This window comes from Equus przewalskii, chromosome 31 (genome assembly GCF_037783145.1).
Source record: "Equus przewalskii isolate Varuska chromosome 31, EquPr2, whole genome shotgun sequence".
Classification (NCBI taxonomy): Eukaryota; Metazoa; Chordata; class Mammalia; order Perissodactyla; family Equidae; genus Equus; species Equus przewalskii.
The window spans coordinates 16,053,324-16,079,901 of NC_091861.1; the positions used below are offsets into that span (position 1 = coordinate 16,053,324).

Here is a 26,578-nt window from a genome sequence, read left to right on the forward strand (position 1 = left end):
ACTGCTTTTCCAAAAAAGCAAAATTTACAATATTCTTAATTGAACAATTTGTAAATAAAATAATCCATTAGATGTATCATGCATGTAAAAAAGTAATATAACACTTTTGTTTTTGCCATTAGTTAGTTTACAAAGAGAAGGCTTCATAGAGGTTTTATCATGAGCAGCATTTTGATAGTTTTTTTGTTTTATTTCATGTTTGCTCAAGAATCTTTTTCACTACATTGGCTAAAACAATGTTATCAATACTTGTAACTTATACTATGAATTATTAATCAAAACATTATATTCTTTGATGGTTTATTTGTCTTGTTTTCAGATGTCAGCCTTGCAATTGTCATCTCTCAGGAGCCTTGAATGAAACCTGTCACTTGGTCACGGGCCAGTGTTTCTGTAAACGATTTGTCACTGGCTCAAAGTGTGACTCTTGTGTTCCAAGTGCAAGCCATTTGGATGTCAACAATCTATTGGGCTGCAGCAAAAGTAAGTGAACTCTGGCCCAGTGCTGGTATGTGAAGTGACATCACACAGGGAAGAGTGTCTTGTTCTTTTCTCTCTCCATGGAGAACTCATCAGAAAGGCTTAGGTACAATGTGGAAAACTTAGGTGAAACCTGAAAAAACAATACAATAAATGAAATTTGTGTTATTTTTCCTTGATTACATCACTAAAATGGTGATATGATTATGTTAGTGGTGGGGAAGTTACAATAGTTTGTTGGAATGGTATCACTAGTGAGGTGACAATGTCCTGGTTTTCCCCAGACTAAGGGTTTTCCACGGACACAGGACTTTCAGCCAAAATCATGACGGTACTGATTAAACCAAAATGATTAGTCACTCCACCACACAAGAACATTTCCAGGCAATTTTTTATAACAAATGGAAGATTTATACTTCTTCATTATGAGTTTTATGTCCTTCCATCCCCCAAATGTCATGGACACTATGCTATTAGTTGTTTATTGATATTGTAGCAATTATTCTCATTATTGATCACAGTATATTACTTACTCCTATATTTGATATGCCTTTCTACTTTAAGTTGCATTAGTTGTTTAAAGAAACATCTCTCACACTTCTAGTTTTAACTCCTGGAAACTGAAGATTGTATCTGAGTATCTTTTGACTTCTCAACACCATTCTCCGGTGCCTTGAATTGATTTCTCAAGGTCACTTGCAGTCTTACAATTTCATAATATATCGACTACTTCTTTATATTTACTTGAAGATCAGATACCCTTACCTTTCCAGAATTCCCAAGAAAGCCTGCTGAGAACATGTGGAGAGGAGCCCTCTACAACATATTGTACCATGCACATCCTCCTTGGCTGTCCTGAGACTAGCATGAGTCACAATGTTGGGACATACCACAAGTCAGGACAAATCCTCATAAATAAGCAAGCCTGGAGCTGTGCTATCTTTGTTTAAGGGAGAGAGAGATAAATAATGGAATATTGGACTCCACAGTAACTGTACTAGATTTTGAGGTAGTGGAAGTCAGGCTGTAGTTAATGATTAACAACACATATTTAGAGATTGTACCTCTGTAGTTTCTCTACAGTATCCTGTGTTTCATCAGTCCCTCTGGATTTTAGTATAAGTCAAACTGTAGGTATTTGTGCCACTCCTGGAAAAGGACTATCCTAATTGCCTTTGTGTATAAATATAAACATAAATCTAGTCTTCCTTGAGCATTGAATTAATATTTGTTATTCATTGATTAGCTATATAATTAATTGATTTGCGTGCAACAGAAAATCCAGCATATTTCTTTGGATGTCAATGTAGTTCATCACTTAGAAATGTGACAGGTTTATATACCACATATGGAATCTTAGCATTTTTTGATTGGTTCTGCCAGTAATTTTGTGTGAAAATGTTGGCATCTGCTCTGCTTTTCGCTACCTGTTCTTGTACTAGAGACACAGTCTAGAAATTATACCTCAGGCAAAACTGGATAGTCTGGTCACCAGAAACCTAGCCTACATTTCTTAGTAACGGTAGACATTTACTTGTACATTAAGTCTTTTCTTCTCTGTGCTAAACATTCTTGGTCTTTCCAAATGCTTCCAACTTTTAGTAATTTAAAAAACTTTCATGTTCCTAATTATTCTTCCCTGGACATATTCCTTTTGCTTTTTTGTTTCTTTAAAATTGTGATCCTTAGTGCTGAACACATTCCTTCAATTATTTATGGTGGTTGTTGCTGTTTTGGTTTGTGTTGAACACAATTTATAAAACATGATGCAAAGTTAGAAGCTCGGTAGCAGCGAACGTAATTCATTAAAAAAAATTTAGACAGGATTCCTGCCTTCAAAGGGCCTTAAAACATAGTCAGCAAGAGTGACGGGCACAGTGATAATAGAAGAGAGTGAACGAAGGGGGCAAGAAAGTGATAACTGGGCTGAGGGAGGGAGACCGGCTTTCTTTCCTGTTCTACCTTAATTTTCATGTGGTACTTGCTTTTTATCCTGGCAACAGCCGGAACAACCAGCTTCACGAAGATGCAGTGCTATTGAAAGGAACGTAGTGCTATCTATTGTTGAAACTGTGAACTACCTCGGGCTAGTATTTTTCTCTGTCTGACAAATGTCAAGAATGTGTTTTCCTTGAAAATTAGAATGTTTCATGGTACCTTTCTATGCAGTTTCGGAACCATGAGATTTCAACTGTTATCTTTTCCACTTCCTTAAAAGCCACTGACAAATGTTTAGCAATATCATCTGTGATTTTTTTTTTGGATGAGGAGTGGGAGTTGAAATCCTAGGATATAATTTCCAGAGTGCAAAAGGATTGAGTTCAAATAAAGTGCTTAGACCCTCTCTCATCATATGCTTTCTTATTGTGTGATTCACTTCTTTCCTATCAATATTTGTTACTTGCTTTCAAAATGATGGTCATTCTCCTTGACAGGAGAGACAGAAGCAGAACAGGTATTGAGTAATTCTGCTCTCTGAGTGCCTTCCTAGTGAATAACATTCCAGTTTGCCCTAAACTTCTGTCTATAAACTTAACTAATGAAAAAAAAATATATATATATAGACACTTTTAACTCTTCATAGCTCTTTTGTTAAGTTTTCTTGACACTCTTCTCTTTTATGTTTATTCTTGGTTATTTATCCATTTTTTATCATTCACTTTTCTTCTTTATCTCTACTTATCAGAGAGGTTCTTATAGCCCTCCTTTAAAAAAATTTTTTTATTGTGGTAAAATATATGTAACATAAAATTTACCATCTTAACTATCTTTAAATGCACAGTTCCATAGTATTAAATACGTTCATAATGTTATGCAACCATCACCACCATCCATCTCCATAACTCTTTTCATCTTGTGGAACAGAATCTCTATGCCCGTTAAGCAATAACCCCCATGTCCCTCAGCCCCTAGCAACCACAATTTTACTTTCTCTTTGATTTTGAATAATCTAAGTACCTCATATAAGTCAAGCCATATGGTTTTCATCTTTTTGTGACAGCTTATTTCACTTAGCATAACGTCCTCAAGGGTTGTCCATGTTATGCCATATGTCAAAATTTCCTTCCTTTTAAGGTTGAATAACATTCCATCGTATGTATGAACCACATTTTGCTTATCTGTTTATGTCAGTGGACATTACGTTGCTTCCGTGATTTACCTATTGTGAGTAATGCTTCTATGAACATGGTTGTACGAATCTCTCTTCAAGGCTCCGCTTTCAATTCTATTGGGTATGCACCCAGAAATGGAATTGCTGGATCATGTGGTAATTCTATTTTTAAGTTTGAGGAGCTGCCATACTGTTTTCTACAGCTGTTTACCATTTTACATTCCCACCAACAAAGCACAAGAGTTCTAATTTCTCTACATCTTTGCCAGCATTTGTTATTTTTCATTTTTTTAGATAGTAGCCATCCTGATGTGTGTGAGACTGTCTCTTTGTAGCTTTGATTTGCATTTCTCTAATGGAATCGAGCATCTTTTCATGTGCTTATCAGTCATTTGCATATCTTCTTTGGAGAAATGTCTATTCATGTCCTTTGCCCATTTTTAAAGTTGGGTTGTTTTGTTTTTGTTGAGTTTTAGGAGTGCCCTATACACGCTAGATATTAAATCCCCTACCATATGTATGATTTGCAAATATTTTCTGTCATTTTATGGGCTGCCTTTTTCACTTTGTTGATAGTGTCTTTAGGTCACAAAATTTTAACATTTTCGTAAAGACCTATTTGTCTATTCTTTCTTTTGTTGCCTGTGCCTTAGATGTCATGTCCAAGAAATGGTTGCCAAATCCAGTGTTGAGAAGATTTTGCCCTATGTTTTCTTCTAAGAATTTTATAGTTTCACAACTTATATTTAAGGCTTTGGTCCATGTTGAGTTAATATTTGTATATGGTGTTAGATAAAGGGTCCAACTCTGTTCTTTTGCATGTGGCCATCAGTTTTCCCGGCACCATTTGTTGAAAAGACTGTACTTTCCCTATTGAAGGATCTTGGCACCTCGGTCAAAAATCATCTGGCCATATATGTGAGGATTTATTTCTGGGTTCTCTATTCTATTCCATTGTTCTGTATGTCTGTTGTTATGCCAATACCACATTATTTTGATTCCTGTAGCTTTGCAATATGCTTTGAAATCAGGAAGTGTGAGTCCTCCAGCTTTGTTCTTTTTCAAGATTGTTTTGGCTATTTGAGGTCCCTTCAGATTCCATATAAATTTCAGGACGAGTTTCTCTATTTCTGCAAAAGAATAGGGATTTTGTTGAATCTATGGATCACTTTGGGTAGTATTGACATCTTAACAATATTAAATCTTCTAATCCATGAACATGGGATGGCTTTCTATTTATTTGTGTCTTTAATCTTTTTCAGCAATGTTTTTTTTTTTTTAAAAGATTGGCACCTGAGCTAACAACTGTTGCCAATCTTTTTTTTTTCCTACCCCCCAAAGCTCCCCAGTATATAGTTGTATATTCTAGTTGTGAGTGCCTCTGGTTGTGCTATGTGGGATGTCAACCACAGCATGGCTTGACAAGTGGTGCCTTGTCTGTGCCCAGGATCCAAACTGGTGAAACCCCAGACCACCAAAGCAGAGTGCGGGAACTTAACCACTTGGCCACGGGGCCTGCCCTTCAGCAATGTTTTATAGTTTCCATTGTACAAGTCTTTCACTTCCTTGCTTAGTATAATTGTAAGCATTTTATTCTTTTTGATGCTATTATAAATGAGATTGTTTTTCCTTTTCAAACTTTTTATTGTTAATGTATAGAAATGCAACTGATTTTTATTTGTTGACTTTGTATCCTGCTATATTGCTGAATTCATTATTAGTTCTAACATTTTTTTTGTGTGGAATCTTTAGAGTATTTTACATATAAGGCCATATCATCTGCAAACAGAGAGAATTTTGCTTCTGCCTTTGATTTGGGTGCCTTTTATTTCTCTTTCTCACCTAATTGCTATAGCTAGAGCAATTGAATAATGCTCCAGTATTATGTTGAATAGACATGAAGTGAACATCCTTGCCCTGTTCCTGATCTTAGAGGAAAAGCTTTCAGTCATTCATCATTGAGTGTGATGTTTGCTGTGGGTTTTTAATATATGGCTTTTATTGTGTTGAGGTAGTTTCTTTCTAGTCCGAGTTTTTTCAGTATTTTTATCTTGAAAGGGTGTTGAATTTTGTCAAATTCTTCTTCTGCATTAATTGGGGTGATCATATTTTTTTTAATTCATTCTGTTATTGTGGTATATTACACTGATCAATTTTTGTATGTTGAAACATCTTTGCATTCCAGGAATAAAACCTATTTAGTCATGGTGTATAATCTTTTTACTGTGCTATTGAATTTGGCTTACTAAGATTTTGTTGAGGATTTTTGCATCAATGTTCATAAAGAATGTTGTTCTGTAGCTATCTCTTATTGGAGTTTCTTTGCCTCTGGAATCAGGGTAATTCTAGCCTCATAGAATGAGTTAAGAAGCGTTCTCTCCTCTTCAAGCTTTTGGAAAAGTCTGAGAAGAATTGGTATTAGTTCCTCTTTAAATGTTTGGTAGAATTCACAAGTTAAACCACCAGATCCAGGGCTTTTCTTTGTCAGGAGATTTTTGATTACTGAGTTGATCTCCTTACTATTTATAGGTTTATTCGAATTTTCTATTTCTTCCTGATTTGGTCCTGGTAACTTTCGTATTTCTAGGAATCTGTCCAGTTCATCTGGGTTATCCAGATTGTTGGTGTACAGTTGTTCATAGACTTTCTTATAATCCTTTTTATTTCTGTAGAATTCATAATAATGTCCTCAATTTCATTCCTGATTTTAGTAATTTGAGTCTTCTTTCTTTTCTTAGTTTGTGCAGACAAAAGATTGCCAATTTTGTCGAACTTTTCAAAGAACTAACTTTTCATTGATTTTTCTCTATTGTTTTTTTCTATTCTCTACTTCGTTTATTCCTACGCTCATTTTTATTATTTTCTTCCTTCTGGTAACTTTTAGTTTAGTTTGTTCTTCTTTTTCTAGTTCCTTAAGCTGTAAACTTAGGTTGTGGATTTGAGATCTTTCTTTGCTTTCCTTCCTTCCTTCCTTCCTTCCCTCTCTCCCTCCCTCCTTCCCTCCTTCCTTCCTTCCCTCCCTCCCTTCCTTTCTTCCTTTCTTCTTTCTTTCTTTCTTCCTTCCTTCCCTCCCTCCCTCCCTTTCTTCCTTTCTTCCTTTCTTCTCTTTCTTTCTTCCTTTCTTTCCTTTTCTTTTTCTTTCTTTCTTTTTGCTGAGGAAGACTCATCTGAGCTAACATCCATTGGCAATCTTCCTCTTTTTGTATGTGAGCCACAACTACAGCATCGTCACTGACAGAGGGGTGGTGTAGGTCTGGACCCGGGAACCAAACTTGGGCTACTGAAGCCGAGCACACTGAAGTTAACCACTAGGCCTAGCCCATTGTTTTCTTAATGTAAATTTTTTTTTTGAGGAAGATTAGCCCTGAGCTAACTGCTGCCAATACTCCTCTTTTTGCTGAGGAAGACTGGCCCTGAGCTAACATCCATGCCCATCTTCCTCTACTTTATATGTGGGATGCCTACCACAGCATGGCATGCCAAGCAGTGCCATGTCTACACCCAGGATCTGAACTGGCAAAGCCGGGCCGCCAAAGCAGAATGTGCACACTTAACCCCTGTGCCACTGGGCTGGCCCCTAATGTAAATTTTTATAGTAATACATTTCCCCCTTAACACTGCTTTTGCTGCACCCCATAAGTCTTGAAATGTTATATTTTCATTCATCTCTGTTTACTAATTTTTCTTATGATTTCTTCTTTAATCCGTTGGTTAAGAGTGTATTGTTTTATTTCTCCACATTTGTGAATTTTCCAGCTTTACTTCTCTTGTTGATTTCTAACTTCATCCCATTCTCATCAGATAAGATGCTTTGTATATATCTATCTTTTGAAAATCTACTAAGACTTAAACTGTGGCCTGACATATAGTCTATCCTGGAAAATGTCCCATGTGCACTTGAGAAAAATGTGTATGAGGTTGTTGTTGGGTCTAGGGTTCTGTATATTTCTGTCAGATATAGTTGGTTTATTGTGTCATTTAAATCCTCTGTTTCCTAACTTTTCTTCTGCCTGGTTGTCCTATCCACTATTGAAAGTGAGGTATTGAAGATTTAACTATTATGGTAGAGTTGTCTGTTTCTCCCTTCAATTCTGTCAGCTTTTGCTTCATACTTTTTGCTGGTCTGTCATTAGGTGCACAAATGTTAATAATTGTTATATCTTCTTGCTATGTTGAAACTTGCTATATTAATATATAAATAAATATATATAAATATATAATATAAATAAATATATATTTATAAATAATACATAAGTAAATATAAATACGTTATATGTCTTTATTTGCTTCTTGTAATCTTTTTTGATTTAAAGTCTATTTCGTTTGATATTAGGACAGCCACTTCTGCTCTTTTTTGGTTACTATTTTCATGGAATATCTTTTTCTATCCTTTCATTTGCAGTCTATTTGTGCCTTTGGATCTAAAGTGAGTGTCTTGTAGATAGTGTATAGTTGGAGCATGTGTGTTTATCCATTCTGCCAATCTGTCTTTTGATTGAAGGGTTTAATTCATTTACATTTCAAGTAATTACTGACAAGGACAGACATTTCTGTCATTTTGCCTTTTGTTTTCTGTATACCTTATAGCTTTTTTGTTCCTCTTTTCTTGCATTACTGTCTTTTGTGTTTAGTTGAATTTGGTAGTGAAGTATTTAAATTCCTTTCTAATTTCCTTTTGTGTATATTCTATAGTTATTTTCTTTGTGGTTTCCATGGAGATTATATTTAACATCATAAAGTTATAACATTCTAATTTGAATTTATGCCAGCTTAATGTCAGTAAGCTATAAAAACTTGGCTCCTTTATAACTCCTTCCTCACTCCTTTCAGTTGCTGATGTCACAAAATTACATCTATATACATTATGTATCCCAAAACATAAAATAATAACTCTTTCAAGTGCATTTGTATCTTAAATTATACAGAACATAACATATGGAGTTACAAACCAAAGTAACAATAGTACTAGCTTTTAGACTAGTAATTTTAAAAAAATGTATTAATTTCTTAAATCTTGTAGAAAACAAAAAGTGGAATTATAAACCAAAGTTATCATAGTACTAGGCTTTATAATTGCCCATGTATTTACTTTTGTTGAGATTTTTATTTCTACATATGGCTTTGAATTATGGTCTAATATCCTTTCAGTTCACTGTGAAGGATTCCCTTGAGTATTTTTTGCAGAACAGAACTAGTGGTAACAAATTCCATCCATTTTTGTTCATCTGGGAATGTCTTAATTCCTCTTCCACTCTTGAAGGATAGTTTGGCTGGGTATAGGTTTACTGGTTGAGATTTTTTCTTCTAGCACTTTGAATATATTGGCTCACTGCCTTCTGGCCTCCAAAGTTTCTGGTGAGAAATCTGCTAATATTTGTCTTGAGAATCTCTTGTATTTAACAAGTCACTTGTCTCTTGCGGCTTCCAAAATTTCCCCTTTTTTGACTTTTGAAGCTTTGATTATAATATGTATTTGAGTTGATCTTACTTAGAGTTCATTGAGCTTTTTGGATGTTTATATGGATGTCATTCATCAAATTTGGGGAGTATTTAGCTATTATTTTTTAAAATATTCTCTCTGCCCCTTTGTCTCTCTCTTCTCCTTTTGAAACTGCTACAATGTTTATGTTGGTCCACTTGGTGTTCAATTTTCTTAAATCTTTTTTCTTTCTGTTCCTCAGACTCAATAATGTCTCTTTTCCAATCTTCAAGTTCACTGATTCTTTCTTCTTCCTGCGCAAATTTGGCTTTGAATCCCTCTAGTGAATTTTTTGTTTGTTTCACTTATTATGATTTTTGTCTCCAAAATTTCTTTTTGGATTCTTTTTAGATTTTCTATTTCTTTTTTGATATTTCCTTTTTGTTCACATGTCATTTTCATGATTTTCTCAACATCTTCCTTTAGTTTCTTGAGCATCTTTAAAATAGTTGTTTTAAAGTCTTTGCCTGGTAGATATATCTTGCAGTAAAAAGGCTGGTTTGTATAGTGAATGTATTTTGAATTTTTTTAGAAACTGCCAAATTATTTTTCATCATGGCTATACCATTTTACATTTCCACCATCAGTTTTTGAGAGATCTAGCTTATCTATTGCCTCAGCAACATTTGTCAATAAATTTATTTCATTATAGCTATTTAACGAATGTGTAGTGGTATCTCATTGTGGTTTTAATTTACATTTTCTGAAATGACTAATGCTATTGAGCATCTTTTCATGAGTTTATTTACCATAACTGTGTTTTCTTTGGCAAAATGTTTTTCAAATCTTTTTCCCAAATTTTAAGTGAGCTGTTTTTCTTCATATTACGTTAAAGAATTCTTTATATATTTGAGATATAATTTGTAAATATTTCCTCCTATTCTGTGGATTATTTACTCATTTTCTTAATGGTATGCTTTAAAAGGCAAAAGATTTTAATTTTGATGAAATCTAACTTACCAAGGTTTTCTTTTGTAGGTCATGTCTTAGTGTCCTAAAAATCTTTGCTTTATCCAATGTAACAAAGATTTGATCTTATGTTTTTATCTGAAAGTTTTGAAAATTATTAACTTTTACATTTAGGTCTACTAAATATTTTAGATTAATTTTGTGTATGGTGTGAAGTAAGCATCTAAGATCTTTTCTTTTCTTTTTTGGCACATGGATATCCAGATGTTCCTGTAACACTTAATGAAATGACTACCCGTTCCCTATTGAATTACTGAAGCAACTATGCAAAAAATCAATATACCCCATAGCTAACATTATACTCAATGGTGAAATACTAAAAGCTCTTCCCCTCAGATCAGGCATAAGACAAGGATACCCACTTTTGTGCTAATCAACATTCTATTGGAAGTTCTAGCCAGAGCAATTAGAGAAGAAAAGGAAATAAAAAGCATCCAACTTGCAAAGAAGTAAAACTGTCTCTATTTGCCGATGACATCATCTTATATCTAGAAAACCCCAAAGAATTCACATGAAAGCTACGAGAGCTAATAAATAAATTCAGCAAAGTCACATGTTACAAGATCAACCCTCAAAATCAGTTGTGTTTCTATACACCAACAATGAACAATCTGAAAATGAAATTAAGAAAGCAATTGCATTAACAATGGCATCAAAAAGAATGAAATACTTAATAATAAATTTAGCTAAGGAGACGAAAGACTTGTACACTCAAAACTACAAAACTGCTGAAAAAATTTAAAGAAGACATAAATTAATGGAAAGACACCCCATATTTATGACTGGAAGACTTAATATTGTTAAGATGTCAATATTCCCCAAAGCAGTCTACAGGTTTAAGGGAATTTCTATCAAAATCCCAATGGTGTTTTTTGCAGCAATAGAAAAGCCCATCTTAAATTCAAACGGAATCCCAAGGGATCCCAACTAGTCAAAACAATCTTCAAAAAGAAGACGATTGGAGGACTCAGAATTCTTGACTTCCAAAATAGCTTCTAATTTTTATTAGTGAAAATTATGTTGCACTGGCATGAAGACAAACATATACACCAATGGAATAGAGTGTAGAGAGTCCAGAAATATAGCCTCACATACATGGGCAATTGATTTTGACAAGGATACCAAGATCATTTAATGGAGAAAGGACAGTATGTTGAACAAATGATACTGGGAAAACTGAATATCCACACGTAAAAGAATGAAGTTGGATGCTTACCTTACACTATATACAAAAATGAACTCAAAATATATCAAAGACTTAAACTTAAGAGCCGATACTATGAAACTGTAAGCAGAAAACATATCAGAAAAAACTTCATGAAACTAGATTTGGTAAGAATTTCTTGGATATGACATCAAAGGCCCAGGCAAGAAAAGAAAAAATAGATAACTTGGATTGTATCAAAATTAAAAATCTTTTGCATCAAAGTACACTATCAAGAGAGTGAAATGACAACCCACAGAATGGGAGAAAATATATACAAATCACATATCTGTTAAGGGATTAATATCTAGAATATGTAAAGAACTCTTACAAGTCAACAACAACAAAAATAACTCAATTTAAAAATGAGCAAAGGATTAGAATAGCCATTTCTCCAAAGAAAACATATATATGGCCACCAAGCACATGAAAAGATGCTCAACATCATTAGTTATTAGGGAAATGTGAATCAAAACCACAATGAGGTACAACTTTACACCCATTTAGGTGGCTATTATCAAAAAGACATAACATAGGTTTTGGCAAGGATGTGGAGAAATTGGAACACTTGTGCATTGCTGGTGGAAACGTAAAATGATACAGTTGCTGTGGGAAATGGATTGGTGGTTACTAAAAGAGTTGAACACAGAATTGCCAACACAATTAAGCCGTTTCATTCCTTAGATAAATATCCCAAAGAATTGAAAGCAATAACTCAAACAGATATTTGTAAACCAATGTTCATACAGCATTATTCACTATGTCCGAAAGTTAGTAAAAACCTGAGTGTCCATCGAAAGATGAATGGATAAAGAGCATATAGTAGGTATATACAATTGAATATTATTCATCCAAAAAGATGAATGAAATTTTGATGCAATATAGATGACACAATAGAGATGAACTTTGAAAACATTACGCTAAACAAAATGTTAGACATAAAAGCAAAAATTCTTTATGATTCTACTTATATCAGATACCTACAATAGCCAAATCTGTAGATACAGAAAGTAGAATAATTGTTATCAGGGACTGGAAGCAGGAGGAATGCAGACGTATTGTTTAATGGGCACAGAGTTTCTGTTTAGGGTGATGAAAAAGTTCTGGAAGTGGATAGTGCAATGATTGGACAACATTGTGAATGTATTTAATGTCACTGAAATGTACACTTAAAAATGGCTAAATTGGTAAATGTTATGTTATATATATTTTACCACAGTAAAAAAATCAATTGACCGTAAAAGTGTGGGTTGTCTCTTTTATTCCATTCATCTTTAGGTTTATTCTTATGCCGATACAGCACTGTCTTGATTATTGTAGCTTTACATTTTTGAATTCCAGTATTGTAGATCGTCCAAACTTCCTCTTTTTTTCCCTCAAAATTACTTTGACCATTCTAGGTCTTCTGAATTTCCATATAAATCTTAGTATCAGCTTGTCCATTTCTACAAACAAGCCTGCTAGGATTTGGATAGAGGTTGTGTTGAATCTAAAGATTAATTTAGGTAAAATTAACATCTTAATGGGGGCTGGCCCCCTGGCCGAGTGGTTAGGTTCGCGCGCTCCGCTGCAGGCGGCCCAGTGTTTCGTTGGTTCGAGTCCTGGGCGCGGACATGGCACTGCTCATCGGGCCACGCTGGGGCGGCGTCCCACGTGCCGCAACTGGAGGGACCCACAACAAAGAATATACACCTATGTACCGGGGGACTTAGGGGAGAAAAAGGAAAAAATAAAATCTTTAAAAAAAAAAAAATTAACATCTTAATGGTAGCGAATCTTCTAACCCGTGAAAATTGTATATGTCTCCATTTATTTAGATATTCTTTAATTTCTCTTGGCAATGCTGTGCACTTTGCAATGTATGTACTGGACTTTCATTTCTTTTATTAAATACGTTCCTAAGTCCTTTATTCCTTTCGATGCTGCTGTGAGTAAAACTGTTTTCTTAACTTTATTTTCAAATTGATTGCTAGTACATTGAAGTACAACTCATATGTTTAAAAGATTTTTTTTTTAGACCAGCTATAGGTTCACAGCAAAACTGAGAAAAGGTACAGAGATAGCCCATATACTCTCTTCCGCACACACATAACCTCCTCCATCATCAACCAGAGTCGTACATTAGTTACAGCTGAGGAACCTATGTTGACACATCATTATCATCCAAAGCCCATAGTTCACAAGGTACAAAGATTACAAAGTACATAGTTCATTCTTGGTATTGTACGTTCTATGGGTTTTGACAAATATATAATGACATGTATCCACTATTTTAGTATCATGTGTATACGCCATTTTAGTATCGCACAGAATAGTTTCACTGTCCTAAAAATCCTCTGTGCTCTACCTATCCATCCCTCCTTCCCCCTAACCCCTGACAAGCAATGACCTTTTTACTCTCTCTCTATGGTTTTGCCTTTTCCAGAATGTCATATAGTGGGAATCATGCAGTATCTAGCCCTCTCAGTTTGACTTCTTTCACTTAGTAATAATGCATTTAAGTTTCTTCCATGTCTTTTCATGGCTTGATAGCCCATTTCTTTTTAGTGCTGAATTATATTCCATTGTATAGATATGCCACAGTTTCTTTGTACTTCACCTACTGAAGAACATCTCAATTGTTTAAACATCTGTATGCAGTTTTTTGTGTAGATGTAAGTTGTCAGCTCCTTTGGGCAAATACCAAGGAGCCCCATTGGTATGGTCATATGATCATATGGTAGGAGTATGGTTAGTTTTGTAAGAAACTGCCTGTTTTCCAAAGTAGCTGTATCATTTTGTATTCCCACCAGCAATGGACGAGAGTTCCTGTTGCTCTACGTTCTTGTCGGCATTTGGTGTTGTCAGTGTTCTGGATTTTGGCCATTCTAGTGGTGGGTAGTGGTATCTCATTATTTTAGTTTTCATTTCTCTAATGACATATAATATGGTGATGTTTTTCATACACTTATTTGCCATCTGTATATTGTCGTTGGTGAAGTGCCTGTTAAAGTCTTTGGTCCATTTTTTAATCAGGCTGTCTGTTTTCTTATTGATGAGTTTTAGCAGTTCTTTGTATATTTAGAATAATAGTTCTATATCAGATAGGTCTTTTGCAAATATTTTCTCCTAGTCTCTGGTTTATCTTTTCATTCTCTTAATAGTGTCTCACAGAGCAGAAATTTTTGATCTTAATGAAGTCAAGCTTATCACTAATTTTTTTCATGGATCATGCCTTTGGTGTCATATCTAAAAAGTCATCACCAAACCCAAGGTCATCTACATTTCTCTTATGTTATTTTCCAGGAGTTTTATAGTTTTGCATTTTGCATTTAGGTCTGTGATCATTTTGAGTTAATTTTTCTAAAGGGTGTATGGTCTATGTCTTGATTCTTTTTTTTTTTTTTTGCACGCGGATGCCTATTTGTTCCAGCACCATTTGTTAAAAATACAATTGATTTTTGAATATTGATGTTGTGTCATGTGACCCTGCTAAATTAACATTATTTCTAGTAGGGTTTTTTTTTGTAAATTACTCAGTAATTTGTATACACATGATCATGTAGTCCATCAACATAAAGAATTTTACTTCTCGTTTCCATTTATATGCTTCTAATTTTTTTTCTTGCTTTGAGGACTTGTTAGAACCTCCAGTTAAATGTGGAATAGAAATACTGAAAACAGACATCCTTGCCTCATTCCTGATCATAGGAGGAAACATTCAGTATTTTCTCATTAAGTATAACGTGAGCTGCAGGTTTTGTATAGATCCCCGTTATCAAGTTAAGAAAATTCCCCTCTATTTCTACTCAGTTTAGAGTTTTTTAAAATCCTGAGTGTGTATTGTTTTTGGTCAAATGCTTTTTATGCTTCCATTGGGATGATCATATAATTTTTGTCTTTCATTTTGTTGATGCACTGTATTAAATTAATTGATTTTCAGAGACAAAATTTTTCATTTCTGAGATAAATGCCAATTAGCCATGGTAAATAATTCTTTTTATATCTTTAGATATGGTTTTAGTTTGCTAATATTTTGTTAAGACTTTTTGTATGTATATTCATGAGAGATACTGGTCTATAGTTTTATGTTCTCTAATTATCTTTGTGCAGATTTGGTGTCAGGATGATACTGGCCTGATAAAGAAAATGAGTTGGGATATATTCATTTCTTCTCTGTTTTCTGAAAGAATTCTGTTGGATTTGTATCATTTCTTCATGTTAGATAGAATTCACCAGTGAAATATCTGGACTAGGGTTTTCTTTGTGTGATTTTAAATTACTGGTTGAATTTCTTACTTCATATAGATCTGTTTAGATTTTCTATTTTTTAGCCAGTTTTGATAATTTGTGTCTTTCTAAGAATTTTTAGTTTTCCGAGGAATGAAGCTTGTATAGTTGATTTTAGATCTTCTTTCCCATATGTGCATTTCTCTTAATAGAGGCACTTAATACTACCCATTTCCCTCTAAACACTGCTTTTGCAGCAGAATACAAATTTTGGTAAGTTTCTTTTTCATTTTGTTCAAAATCTTTAAATATTTCTCTTGAAACTTCTATGGTCCGTGTGTTGTTTAATCTCGAAATATTTATGGATTTTCTACTTTTTTTTCTGTTATTCCTTTCCAGTTTAGTTCTACTATAGACAGAGAATATACTTTCAATGATTTGTATACTTTTAAATTTGTTGAGAAGCGTTTCATGGCCCAGAAGGTGGTCCATCTGGGTGAATATTTCATGTGAGCTTGAGAAGAATGTGTATTAGATGGAATATTCTATCAACTAGATCAAGTCAGTTCACAGTGCTCCTCAGGTCAACTGTATCCTTACTGATTTTCCAGCTGCTGACTCTATGAGTTACTGAAAGGTGGTATAGAATTCTCCAATTTCAGTAGGAGTTATCTATTTCTCATTGCAGTTCTATCCATTTTTGCCTCAAATATGTTGATCCTTTGTTTTTAGATGCATTATATTCTTGAGAATTGACCCTTTTTTCATTATGTAATGCTCCTCTTTCTTTCCCTGTTCTGAAGTCTGTTTTGTCTGAAATGGACACATAAGTGAGATCAGGCAGTATTTCTCTTTTCCTATCTGGCTTATTTCGCTTAACATCATACCCTCAAGGTCAATCCACTTTGTTGCAAGTGGGATGATTTTGTCTTTTTTGTGGCTGAGTAGTATTCCACTGTGTGTATATACCACATCTTCTTTATTCATTCATCTGTGTCAGGGTACTTGGCTTGCTACCACATGTTGGCCATTGTGAATAATGCTGCAATGAACACAGGGGTGCATAAATCTCTTTGGATTGTTGATTTCAAGTTCTTTGGATAAATACCCAGTTGTGGGATAGCTGGATCATATGGTATTTCTATTTTTAATTTTTTGAGGCATCTCAGTACTGTTTTCCACAGTGGCTGCACCAGCTTGCATTCTCATCAGCAGTGTGTGAGCATTCCCTTTTTCTCCACATCCTCTCTGATATTTGTTACATTTTGTCTTGGTAATTATAGCCCTTCTGACAGATGTAAGATGACATCTCATTGTATTTTGATTTGCATTTCCCTAATAATTAGTGAAGTTGCACATCTTTTCATGTGCCTGTTGGGCATCTGTATATCTTCTTTGGAAAAAATATCTGTCCATATCCTCTGCCCGTTTTTTTGGTCAGGTTGTTTGTTTTTTTGTTGTTGAGTTGTATGAGCTCTTTATACACTTTGGAAATTAACTCCTTGTCAGATATATGATTTGCAAATATTTTCTCCAAGTTGGTTGGGTTGTCTTTTTGTTTTGTCCATGGTTTCCTTTGACTTGCAGAAACTTAGTTTGATGTAGTCTCGTTTGTTTACTTTTTCTTTTGTTTCCCTTGCCTGAGTAGACACAGCATTTGAAAAGATGCTACTCAGACCGATGTCGAAGAATGTACTACCTATATTTTCTTCTAGGAGTTTTATGGTTTCAGCTGTTAAATGCAAGTCTTTAATCCATTTTGAGTTAATTTTTGTGCACGGTGTAAGATAATGGTCTACTTTCATTCTTTTGGATGTGGCTGTCCAGTTTTCCCAACACCATTTATTGGAGAGACATTCCTTTCTCCATTGTATGTTCTTGGCTCCTTTGTCAAAGATTAGCTGTCCATAGAAGTGTGTTTTTATTTCTGGGGTTTCAATTCTGTTCCATTGATCTGTGTGTCTGTTTTTGTGCCAGTACCAGGCTGTTTTGATTCCTGGAGCTTTGTAGTATATTTTGAAGTTAGAGATTGTGATGCCTTCAGCTTTGTTCTTTTTTCTTAGGATTGCTTTGGCTATTTGAGGTCTTTTGTTATTCCAAATAAATTTTAGGATTTTTTGTTCTATTTCCATGAAGAATGTCACTGGGATTCTGATTGGGATTGCATTGAATCTGTACATTGCTTTAGGCAATATGGACATTTTAACTAAGTTTATTCTCCCAATCCATGAGCATAGAATGTCTTTCCATTTCTTTATATCCTCTTCAATTTCTTTCAACTATGTCTTGTTGTTTTCAATGTATAGGTCTTTACCAAATTGGTTAAATTTATTTCTAGATATTTTATTCTTTTTGTTGCAATTATAAATGGGATTGTATTCTTATTTTTTCTTTTTTTTCTTGGTGAGGAAGATTGTTCCTGAATTAACATCTGTGCCAATCTGCCTCATTTTTGTATGTGGAATGCCACTACTGCCAATGAGCAGTGTAGGTCTGCACCCAGGAACTGAACCTGGGCTGCAGAAGTGGAGCATGCTGAACTTAATCACTAGGGTGTGGGACTGGCCCCAGGATTGTATTTTTGACTTTTCTTTCTCCTAATTCATCATTAGTGTATAGAAATGCAACTGATTTTTGTAAGTTGATTTTGTACCCTGCACCTTTGCTGTAGTTGTTGATTATTTTGAATAGTTTTCTGGTAGATTCTTTATGCTCCAGCTTTCTTTTGATTTGTTAGCATAATATATTTTTCTCATCCCTTTTTTCTTACCATATCTGTTTCTTTACATTTGAAGTGTGTTTCTCATAGACCACATATAGGTGGGTCTTGTTATTTTCATGAATTCTTTCGGTCTTTGTCTCTTAATTGTTGAATTTTCACCATTCACATTTAAAGTAATGATTGCTATACCTAGGAATGGAAATGCTGGATCATGTGAACTCTGTGTTCAACCTTTTGAGAAACAGCCTGACTTAGGGAAGTTTGGGCTAGTATTTCTTCAAAACGTTTTTGCTCCTTTCTCTGTCTTTTCTTTCCTTTTGGAGCTCCCATTACATGTATGCTGGTGCATGGTACATCTGACATTTTTTCACAGATCTCTGAGGCTCTGTTCTTTTTTGTGCAATCTCTTTTTCTCTGTTCTTTGAATTGAATAAATCATATTGTTCACCACTTGACCCAGCTGGGAGTACATCCTCAAGCTAGCAAATCTGTGGATTTTTCTCATTTTTCCCAAATGAGTCTGCCACTTTTAGATGGCAAAGCTATGAATTCTGTCCCCAAACCCAAATCAAGTGTCAGTCCCCTATGGTACCAAAGCTGCTGATATTTATAGCCAACCCTTCTCTGGTAAAACTAACATACTTGACTATGGAACTGGAAGTAAGGGAACCACTCCATACAAAAAGGTCACAGACTCCTGCTGTTCCTCCTCAAAGCTCTACCAGTTTGTCAAGAATAAACCTTCTCAATTTGTTGTCTGCCTCTGGTTGATTTAGAGCTCCCAGAAATGGTTATTTTGATGATTTGATGATTTTATATCACTAAACTCTTCATGCTGGCTTAACTAGAAACATCCTAATCACTCTTTTTCATTTTAGATGGCTCTTATAATTTTCTAGATATTGTTTTATTTTTTAATCTCATCTGTGGAAGACTTTTAAGTTGTTCTCAATAGTCATCATCCACTTGTTTCACATTAATAGAATTTAGAGCTGAGTTCATGGCCACATCTTCTCTTGTATTACGTTGTCACTAAACTTCTGGCTGAAATGATGTGGGCAAAAGTGATGTATGAGAGTCATGCGTTGTGCCCTCGCGGGCACAGGGCATGCCTTACATCTCTTCCTTTACCTTTCTGCTGAATTGCATGTGGACATGGTGGTGATCTACTTGGGACCATGTACACAAGGATCATCTTCTAAGGATGGCAAAGCAAAAAGATAGAGGAAGTCTAGCCACTGATCTTCATAGGCACAGCACTCCCAGCCTTTCCTAAAAGCGAGTGCGAGCAAGACACACACAAACACACACACCCACACAGGATGTTTTACCTAATCTTCCAGTTCTTCCCTGTTCCAACCAATCACCTGATGAGTGGAATCAGATCCAGATCAGTAGTTCTCATCACTGTTTTCTCTTGGTTGTAATTATTAAGAATACAGTTCACAAATTCACAGCACCTTTCTTTTAGCAGAATGAGACTCTCACAAAGAATTTAGATGTTTGGAGTGCCCTCCAGCCATCATTGCTATATGTTATCTCATCATCTGGTTTTAGTTTTGAAAAAGGAAAGCATCATCCATTTTCCCCATGTGCTCAGACAATCTGTAGTATAAATCCAAGATGTTATTTCTGTTCCTTGTTCCTTTCATGTTAAACTATATGTTCTCCAATGTCTTTCTGGCATTTGACTTATGAATTCCCTGCAAGATGTGTATGTGATCAGTTTCTGATTAGGATATTAAGATAGAGTATAATTTTCCCATTAGAAGGTAATATTTGTGTGTACCTATTGCCAAAGAAGCCCTTTACAATTCTTGGATGTAAGAATCAAGGAGGTCTTGCTACATATTTTGAAAGTAGAGAGAAAGAAGTTTATATTAACTGAATAATTACCTAAGAAAAATACACACATGCACACACACACATACACTCATTTTATCCTCAGAATAACCCTGAGGGGTAGACATTATCAACCTCTTACTAAAAATGAGGAAAGACTCAGAGAGTCCAGTCAAAATTTGACCACAATCATACAATTACCAAAGTTTCTAAGTCGAGCTTAAAGCTCAGTGCTCCCAAACCAATGTGCAGTCACAATATTATAATTTATTTCCTTAAAACAGAGTCTGTCATAGACAAGGACCATTCTTGGCCATTTTGATGAATGAATATGTGACCACTTTCACAGAATTCTACTTTCAGCACATAAAGTGGTTTCGAGTTATCTCATGCCCAGAATTTCATAATATTTATTCTTAGAGTGATATTGAACCATCTAAACCTTCAAGTCTATGAAAATTCTCATTTAGATGTCAAACAGGCACTAGTCATTTATGCTGTGAAGTTGAATGAGATTGTGGTTAGAGACGGTCAAGACGAGTAAACTTTAAACACTTGAAAGAACCTATGTGTGTATGTGTGCGTGTGAGTGTATTTGTTGCTGAGGAAATTTTCATGTAATGCAAATCATTTTCTACACCCTTTGACATGGGACTGAAACATCTCTCTCTCTTCACTCATCCCTAAAGTATTTTGCTGTCTTAGAAAATAGTCTGAAGGTCAATTTTGATTGCTCTAACTCTGAAATCTGTTGTGCTCCTGATAGCATGCAGAGTTTTAATGTAACCACTAATATTCACTAAAAATATTAAATTGCCATGGATTACAAGGCTCTTTGGGAGTGCTATAAATAAGACGGTTTGTGAATCTTTGTGGTTATAATGATAGACATACAGAACAACAGGATTTAAAGCCCTAAATTAAAATTCACTGAAAGATCAAATGTATCATCAGTGTTCTACCAATCAAAGTGGCCATTTCAAATATGGAAAATCCTTGCATTCAAAAAACTAAGGCGCTGCTTGGAAATAATTCTCTTTTCATGTGTCATTTTGAGATTGTTACTACTCTTTTTTTTGTTTATTGAGTTATTGATAGGTTACAATCTTGTGAAATTTCAGTTGTACATTAATGTTTGTCAGTCATGTTGTAGGTGCACCTCTTCACCCTTTGTGCCCACCCCCCACCCCACCTTTCCCCTGGTATCCACTAAACTGTTCTTAGTCCATAATTTTCAATTCCTCATATGAGTGGAGTCATACACAGATTAACCTTCTCTTGCTGGCTTATTTCACTTAACATAATTCTCTCAAGGTCCATCCATGTTATTGCAAATGGAATGATTTTGTTCTGTTTTGCAGCTGAGTAGTATTCCATTGTATATATGTAACACATCTTCTTTATCCATTCGTCTGTTGATGGGCACTTAGGTTGCTTCCACATCTTGGCTATTGTAAACAGTGCTGCAATAAACATTGGGGTGCATAGGACTTTTGGGATTGCTGACTTCAAGCTCTTTGGATAAATACCCAGTAGTGGGATGGCTGGATCGTATGGTAGTTCTATTTGTAATTTTTTGAGAAATCTCCATACTGTTTTCCATAGTGGCTGCACCAGTTTGCATTCCCACCAGCAGTGTATGAGGGTTCCTTTTTCTCCACAACCTCTCCAACATTTGTTGCTATTAGTTTTAGATATTTTTGTCATTCTAACGGGTGTAAGGTGATATGTTAGTGTAGTTTTGATTTGCATTTCCCTGATGATCAGCGATGATGAGCATCTTTTCATGTGCCTATTGGCCATCAGTATATCTTCTTTGGAGAAATGTCTGTTCATGTCTCCAGCCCATTTTATGATTGGGTTGTTTGATGTTTTGTTGTTGAGTTGCGAGAGTTCTTTATATATTATGGATATTAAGCCTTTGTCAGATATATGACTTGCAAATATTTTCTCCCAGTTAGTGGGTTGTTTTTTTGTTTCAATCCTGTTTTCATTTGCCTTTAAGAAGCTCTTTAATCTGATGAAGTCCCATTTGTTTATTCTTTCTATTGTTTCCCTTCTCTGAGAAGGCATGGTGTCCGAAAAGATCCTTTTAATACTGATGTCAAAGAGTGTACTGCCTACGTTTTCTTCCAGAAGCCTTATGGTTTCAGGTCTCACCTTTAGGTCTTTGATCCATTTTGAGTTTATTTTGGTGAATGCTGAAAAAGAATGGTCAATTTTCATTCTTTTACATGTGGCTTTCCAGTTTTCCCAGCACCATTTGTTGAAAAGACTTTCTTTTCTCCATTGTATGCCCTCAACTCCTTTGTCAAAGATAAGCTGTCCATAGATGTGTGGTTTTATTTCTGGGCTTTCAATTCTGTTCCATTGATCTGTGCACCTGTTTTTGTACCAGTACTATGCTGTTTTGATTACTGTAGCTCTGTAGTATGTTTTGAAGTCAGGGATTGTGATGCCTCCCGTTTTGTTCTTTTTTCTCAGGATTGCTTTAGCAATTCGGGGTCTTTTGTTGCCCCATATGAATTTTAGGATTCTTTGTTCTAATTCTGTAAAGAATGTCACTGGGATTCTGATTGGGATGGCGTTGAATCTGTAGATTGCTTTAGGTAGAACGGACATTTTAACTATGTTTATTCTTCCAATCCATGTACGTGGCATGTCTTTCCATCTCCTTGTGTCGTCATCCAATTCTCTCAGAAAGGCCTTGTAATTTTCATTATATAGGTCCTTCACTTCCTTAGTTAAATTTGCCCCAAGGTATTTTATTCTTTTTGTTGCGATTGTGAATGGTATTGTATTCTTGAGTTCTTTTTCTGTTGGTTCATTACTGGAGTATAGAAATGCTACTGATTTATGCAAATTGATTTTAATACCCTGCAACTTTGCTGTAGTTGTAGATTACTTCTAATAGTTTTCCAATGGATTCTTTGGGGTTTTCTATATATAAGATCATGTCGTCTGCAAACAGTGAGAGTTTCACTTCTTCCCTCCCTATTTGGATTCCTTTTATTCCTTTTTCTTGCCTGATTGCTCTGGCCAGGACCTCCAGTACTATGTTAAATAAGAGTGGTGATAGAGGGCATCCTTGTCTCCTTCCTGTTTTCAGGGGGATGGCGTTCAGTTTTTGCCCATTGAGTATGATGTTGGCTATGGGTTTGTCGTATATGGCCTTTATTATGTTGAGGTAGTTTCCTTCTATGCCCATTTTGTTCAGAGTTTTTATCATAAATGGCTGTTGGATCTTGTCAAATGCCTTCTCTGCATCTATTGAGATAATCATGTGGCTTTTATTCCTCAGTTTGTTGATGTGGTGTATCACGTTGATTGATTTGCGCATGTTGAACCATCCCTGTGTCCCTGGTATGAATCCCACCTGATCCTGATGTATGATTCTTTTGATGAATTGCTGAATTCTGGTTGCCAAAATTTTGTTTAGAATTTTTGCATCTATGTTCATCAGTGATATTTGCCTGTAGTTCTCTATTTTCGTGGTTTCCTTGTCAGGTTTTGGTATCAGCGTGATGTTGGCCTCATAGAATGTGTTAGGAAGTGTTCCATATTCCCTAATTTTTTGAAATAGCTTGAAAAGGATAGGTATTAAATCCTCTCTGAAAGTTTGATAGAATTCCCCAGGAAAGCCATCTGGTCCTGGGGTTTTATTCTTTGGCATGTTTTTGATTGCTGTTTCAATTTCTTTCCTTGTGATTGGTCTGTTCAAATTGTCTGCCTCTTCTTGAGCGAGCTTTGGGAGATTGCAGGAGTCCAAGAATTTATCCATTTCCTCTAGGTTATCCATTCTGTTGGCGTATAGTTTTTTGTAGTATTCTCTTATAATCTGTTGTATTTCTGCAGAGTCTGTTTTTATTTCTCCTCGCTCATTTCTGATTTTGTTTATTTGAGCTTTCTCTCTTTTTTTCTTTGTAAGTCTGGCTAGTGGTTTGTCAATTTTATTTATCTTCTCAAAAAACCAGCTCTTTGTCTCATTGATCCTTTCTACTGCCTTTTTCGTTTCAATAGTATTTATTTCTGCTCTGATTTTTATTGTTTCTTTCCTTCTGCTGACTTTGGGCTTCATTTGCTCTTTTTTCTCTAGTTCAGTTAGGTGTGCTTTAAGGTTGCTTATTTGGGATTTTTCTTGTTTGTTAAGATGTGCCTCTATTGCGATGAATTTTCCTCTTAATACAGCTTTTGCTGTATCCCATATGAGTTGGTATGGCATGCTATCATTTTCATTTGTTTCCAGGTATTTTTTTATTTCTTCTTTAATTTCTTCAATGATCCATTGCTTGTTCAGTAGTGTGTTGTTTAGTCTCCACATCTTTGTGCCTTTCTCAGCTTTTTTCTTGTAATTAATTTCTAGCCTTATAGCGCTATGATCTGAGAAGATGCTTGTTATTATTTCAATTTTTTTAAATTTGTAGAGGCTTGCCTTGTTTCCCAACATATGGTCTATCCTAGAGAATGTTCATGTGCACTTGAGAAGAATGTATATTCAGCTCTTTCAGGGTGAAGTGATCTATATATGTCTATTAAGTCCAATTGTTTTAGTTTTTCATTTAGCTCCACTATTTCCTTGTTGATTTTCTGTCTGGATGATCTGTCCATTGATGTGAGTGGGTTGTTGAGGTCCCCTACTATTATTGTGTTGTTTTTAACATCTTCCTTTAGGTCTGTTAATAGTTGCTTTATGAATCTTGGTACTCCTGTGTTGGGTGCATAGATATTTATAAGCGTTATTTCTTCTTGATGAAGTGTCCCTTTGATCATTATATATTGCCCTCTGTGTCTCTCTTTACCTGTCTTATTTTGAAATCCACTTGGTCTGATATGAGAATTGCAACACCTGCCTTTTTTTCCTTGCTATTTGCTTGAAGTATTGTCCTCCACCCCTTCACACTGAGTCTGTGTTTGTCCTTGGGGCTGAGGTGTGTTTCCTGGAGGCAACAAATTGTTGGATCGTGTTCTTTAATCCATTTTGCCACTCTGTGTCTTTTTATTGGAGAGTTCAATCCATTCACATTGAGAGTGATTATTGATGCATGTGGACTTAGTGCTGTTAATCTGTCGCTCATTATCTTGTTTTCCTGCGTTTCTTTTCCTGTTTGCTTTAGACTACCCATTTAATACTGCAATTTCTTATGCTGGGTTTCTTAGATTTTTCCTTATTTATGATTTGTGACTCTGTTCTGTACTTTATTTTAGTGTCTACCTTGAAGTTTGTATTTAGAATCTCGTGTATAATATAGTCTATTCTCTGGTGGTCTCTTACTTACTTGACCAATACTGATTTAGACCCTTTGCTCTTCCCCTCCTAAATAATTATTTTCATTTTTTATTCCAACTCGTCTTATTAATTGGTAGTTAGAGTGCTAAGATCGTCCTTGTTTTGGTAGTTTCCTTACCTTTACCCTAATGCTATAATTGAATATTTGTTATCCTGTTCTGGTTCTATCCATTGGTCTCCCTAGTCTGTGGATTGTGTCCCCTTTCTCCCTTTTTTCTTTTTTCAGGTATGAAGGCCTTCTTGAGGATTTCTTGTAATGGAGGGCTTTTGGTTACAAATTCCGTTAACTTTTGTTTGTCTGGAAAAGATTTAATTTCTCCCTCATATCTGAAGGAAATTCTTGCTGGATAGAGTATTCTTGGCTGAAGATTTTTATCCTTTAAAGCTTTGAATATGTCACTCCATTCTCTCCTAGCTTGTAGGGTTTCTGTAGAGAAATCTGCTGACAGTCTGATAGGGGCTCCTTTATAGGTTATTCTCTTTTTTTTTTTCTTACTTCCCTGAGTATTCTTTCCTTATCTTTCCTTTTTGCCAACTTTACTACTATGTGCCTTGCAGTAGGTCTTTTTACATTGACAAATCTAGGAGATCTAAAACCCTCCTCTGCACACATTTCTCCGTCGATCCCTAGATTTGGGAAGTTCTCTTCAATAATTTCGTTAAGCACACTTTCTGCTCCATTTTCCTTTTCCATATTCTCGGGAATTCCTATGATCCTTGTGTTTTTACTCCTCATTGAATCCATTATCTCTTGGAGATTTTCCTCATTTTTTTTAATTCTTAGTTCTCTTTCTTCCTCTGTCTGGCACCATTCAGACTGTCTATCTTCGATTATGCTAATTTGCTCCTCTATGTTGTCTACACAGGCATTCAGAGAATCTGTATTCTGTTTTATCTGGTCCATTGTGTTTTTCATCTCAAGTAATTCTGTTTGATTCTTCTTTATGATTTCAATCTCTTTTGTGAAGTAACTCCAGAACTCGGCTTGTTTCTCTATCTTTCTCTCTACCTCATTGAGTTTTTTGATTATAGCTGCTCTGAACTCATTATCACTTAGTTTACCTACTTCCAAGTCCTCAGGACTTAATTCTATGTTTTTATTGTTTTCCTTCTGATCTGGGGCTTTTATAAATTGCTGGATGGTAGAGCAGTGGTTTTTTCGCATGATGGTAGAATTCAGTTGCAGTTACAGCCTGTTGCCACTAGATGGGGGGGCGTCAAGAGCCGCATGTTATGAGCTCTCCGCCTTGGGGCAAGATGGCTGCGCCCACTGG

General features: G+C 35.3%; 1 protein-coding gene across 1 annotated transcript in view; it reads left to right on the top strand.

Annotated features, from left to right (window-relative positions):
• The window catches only part of USH2A (usherin), a 746,622-nt gene that overhangs the window by 185,378 nt on the left and 534,666 nt on the right, over positions 1-26,578 (top strand). The window contains exon 15 of the mRNA XM_070602521.1: positions 320-483. Coding sequence (XP_070458622.1) covers positions 320-483 — 164 coding nt within the window. The remainder of the gene's footprint in view (positions 1-319; positions 484-26,578) is intronic.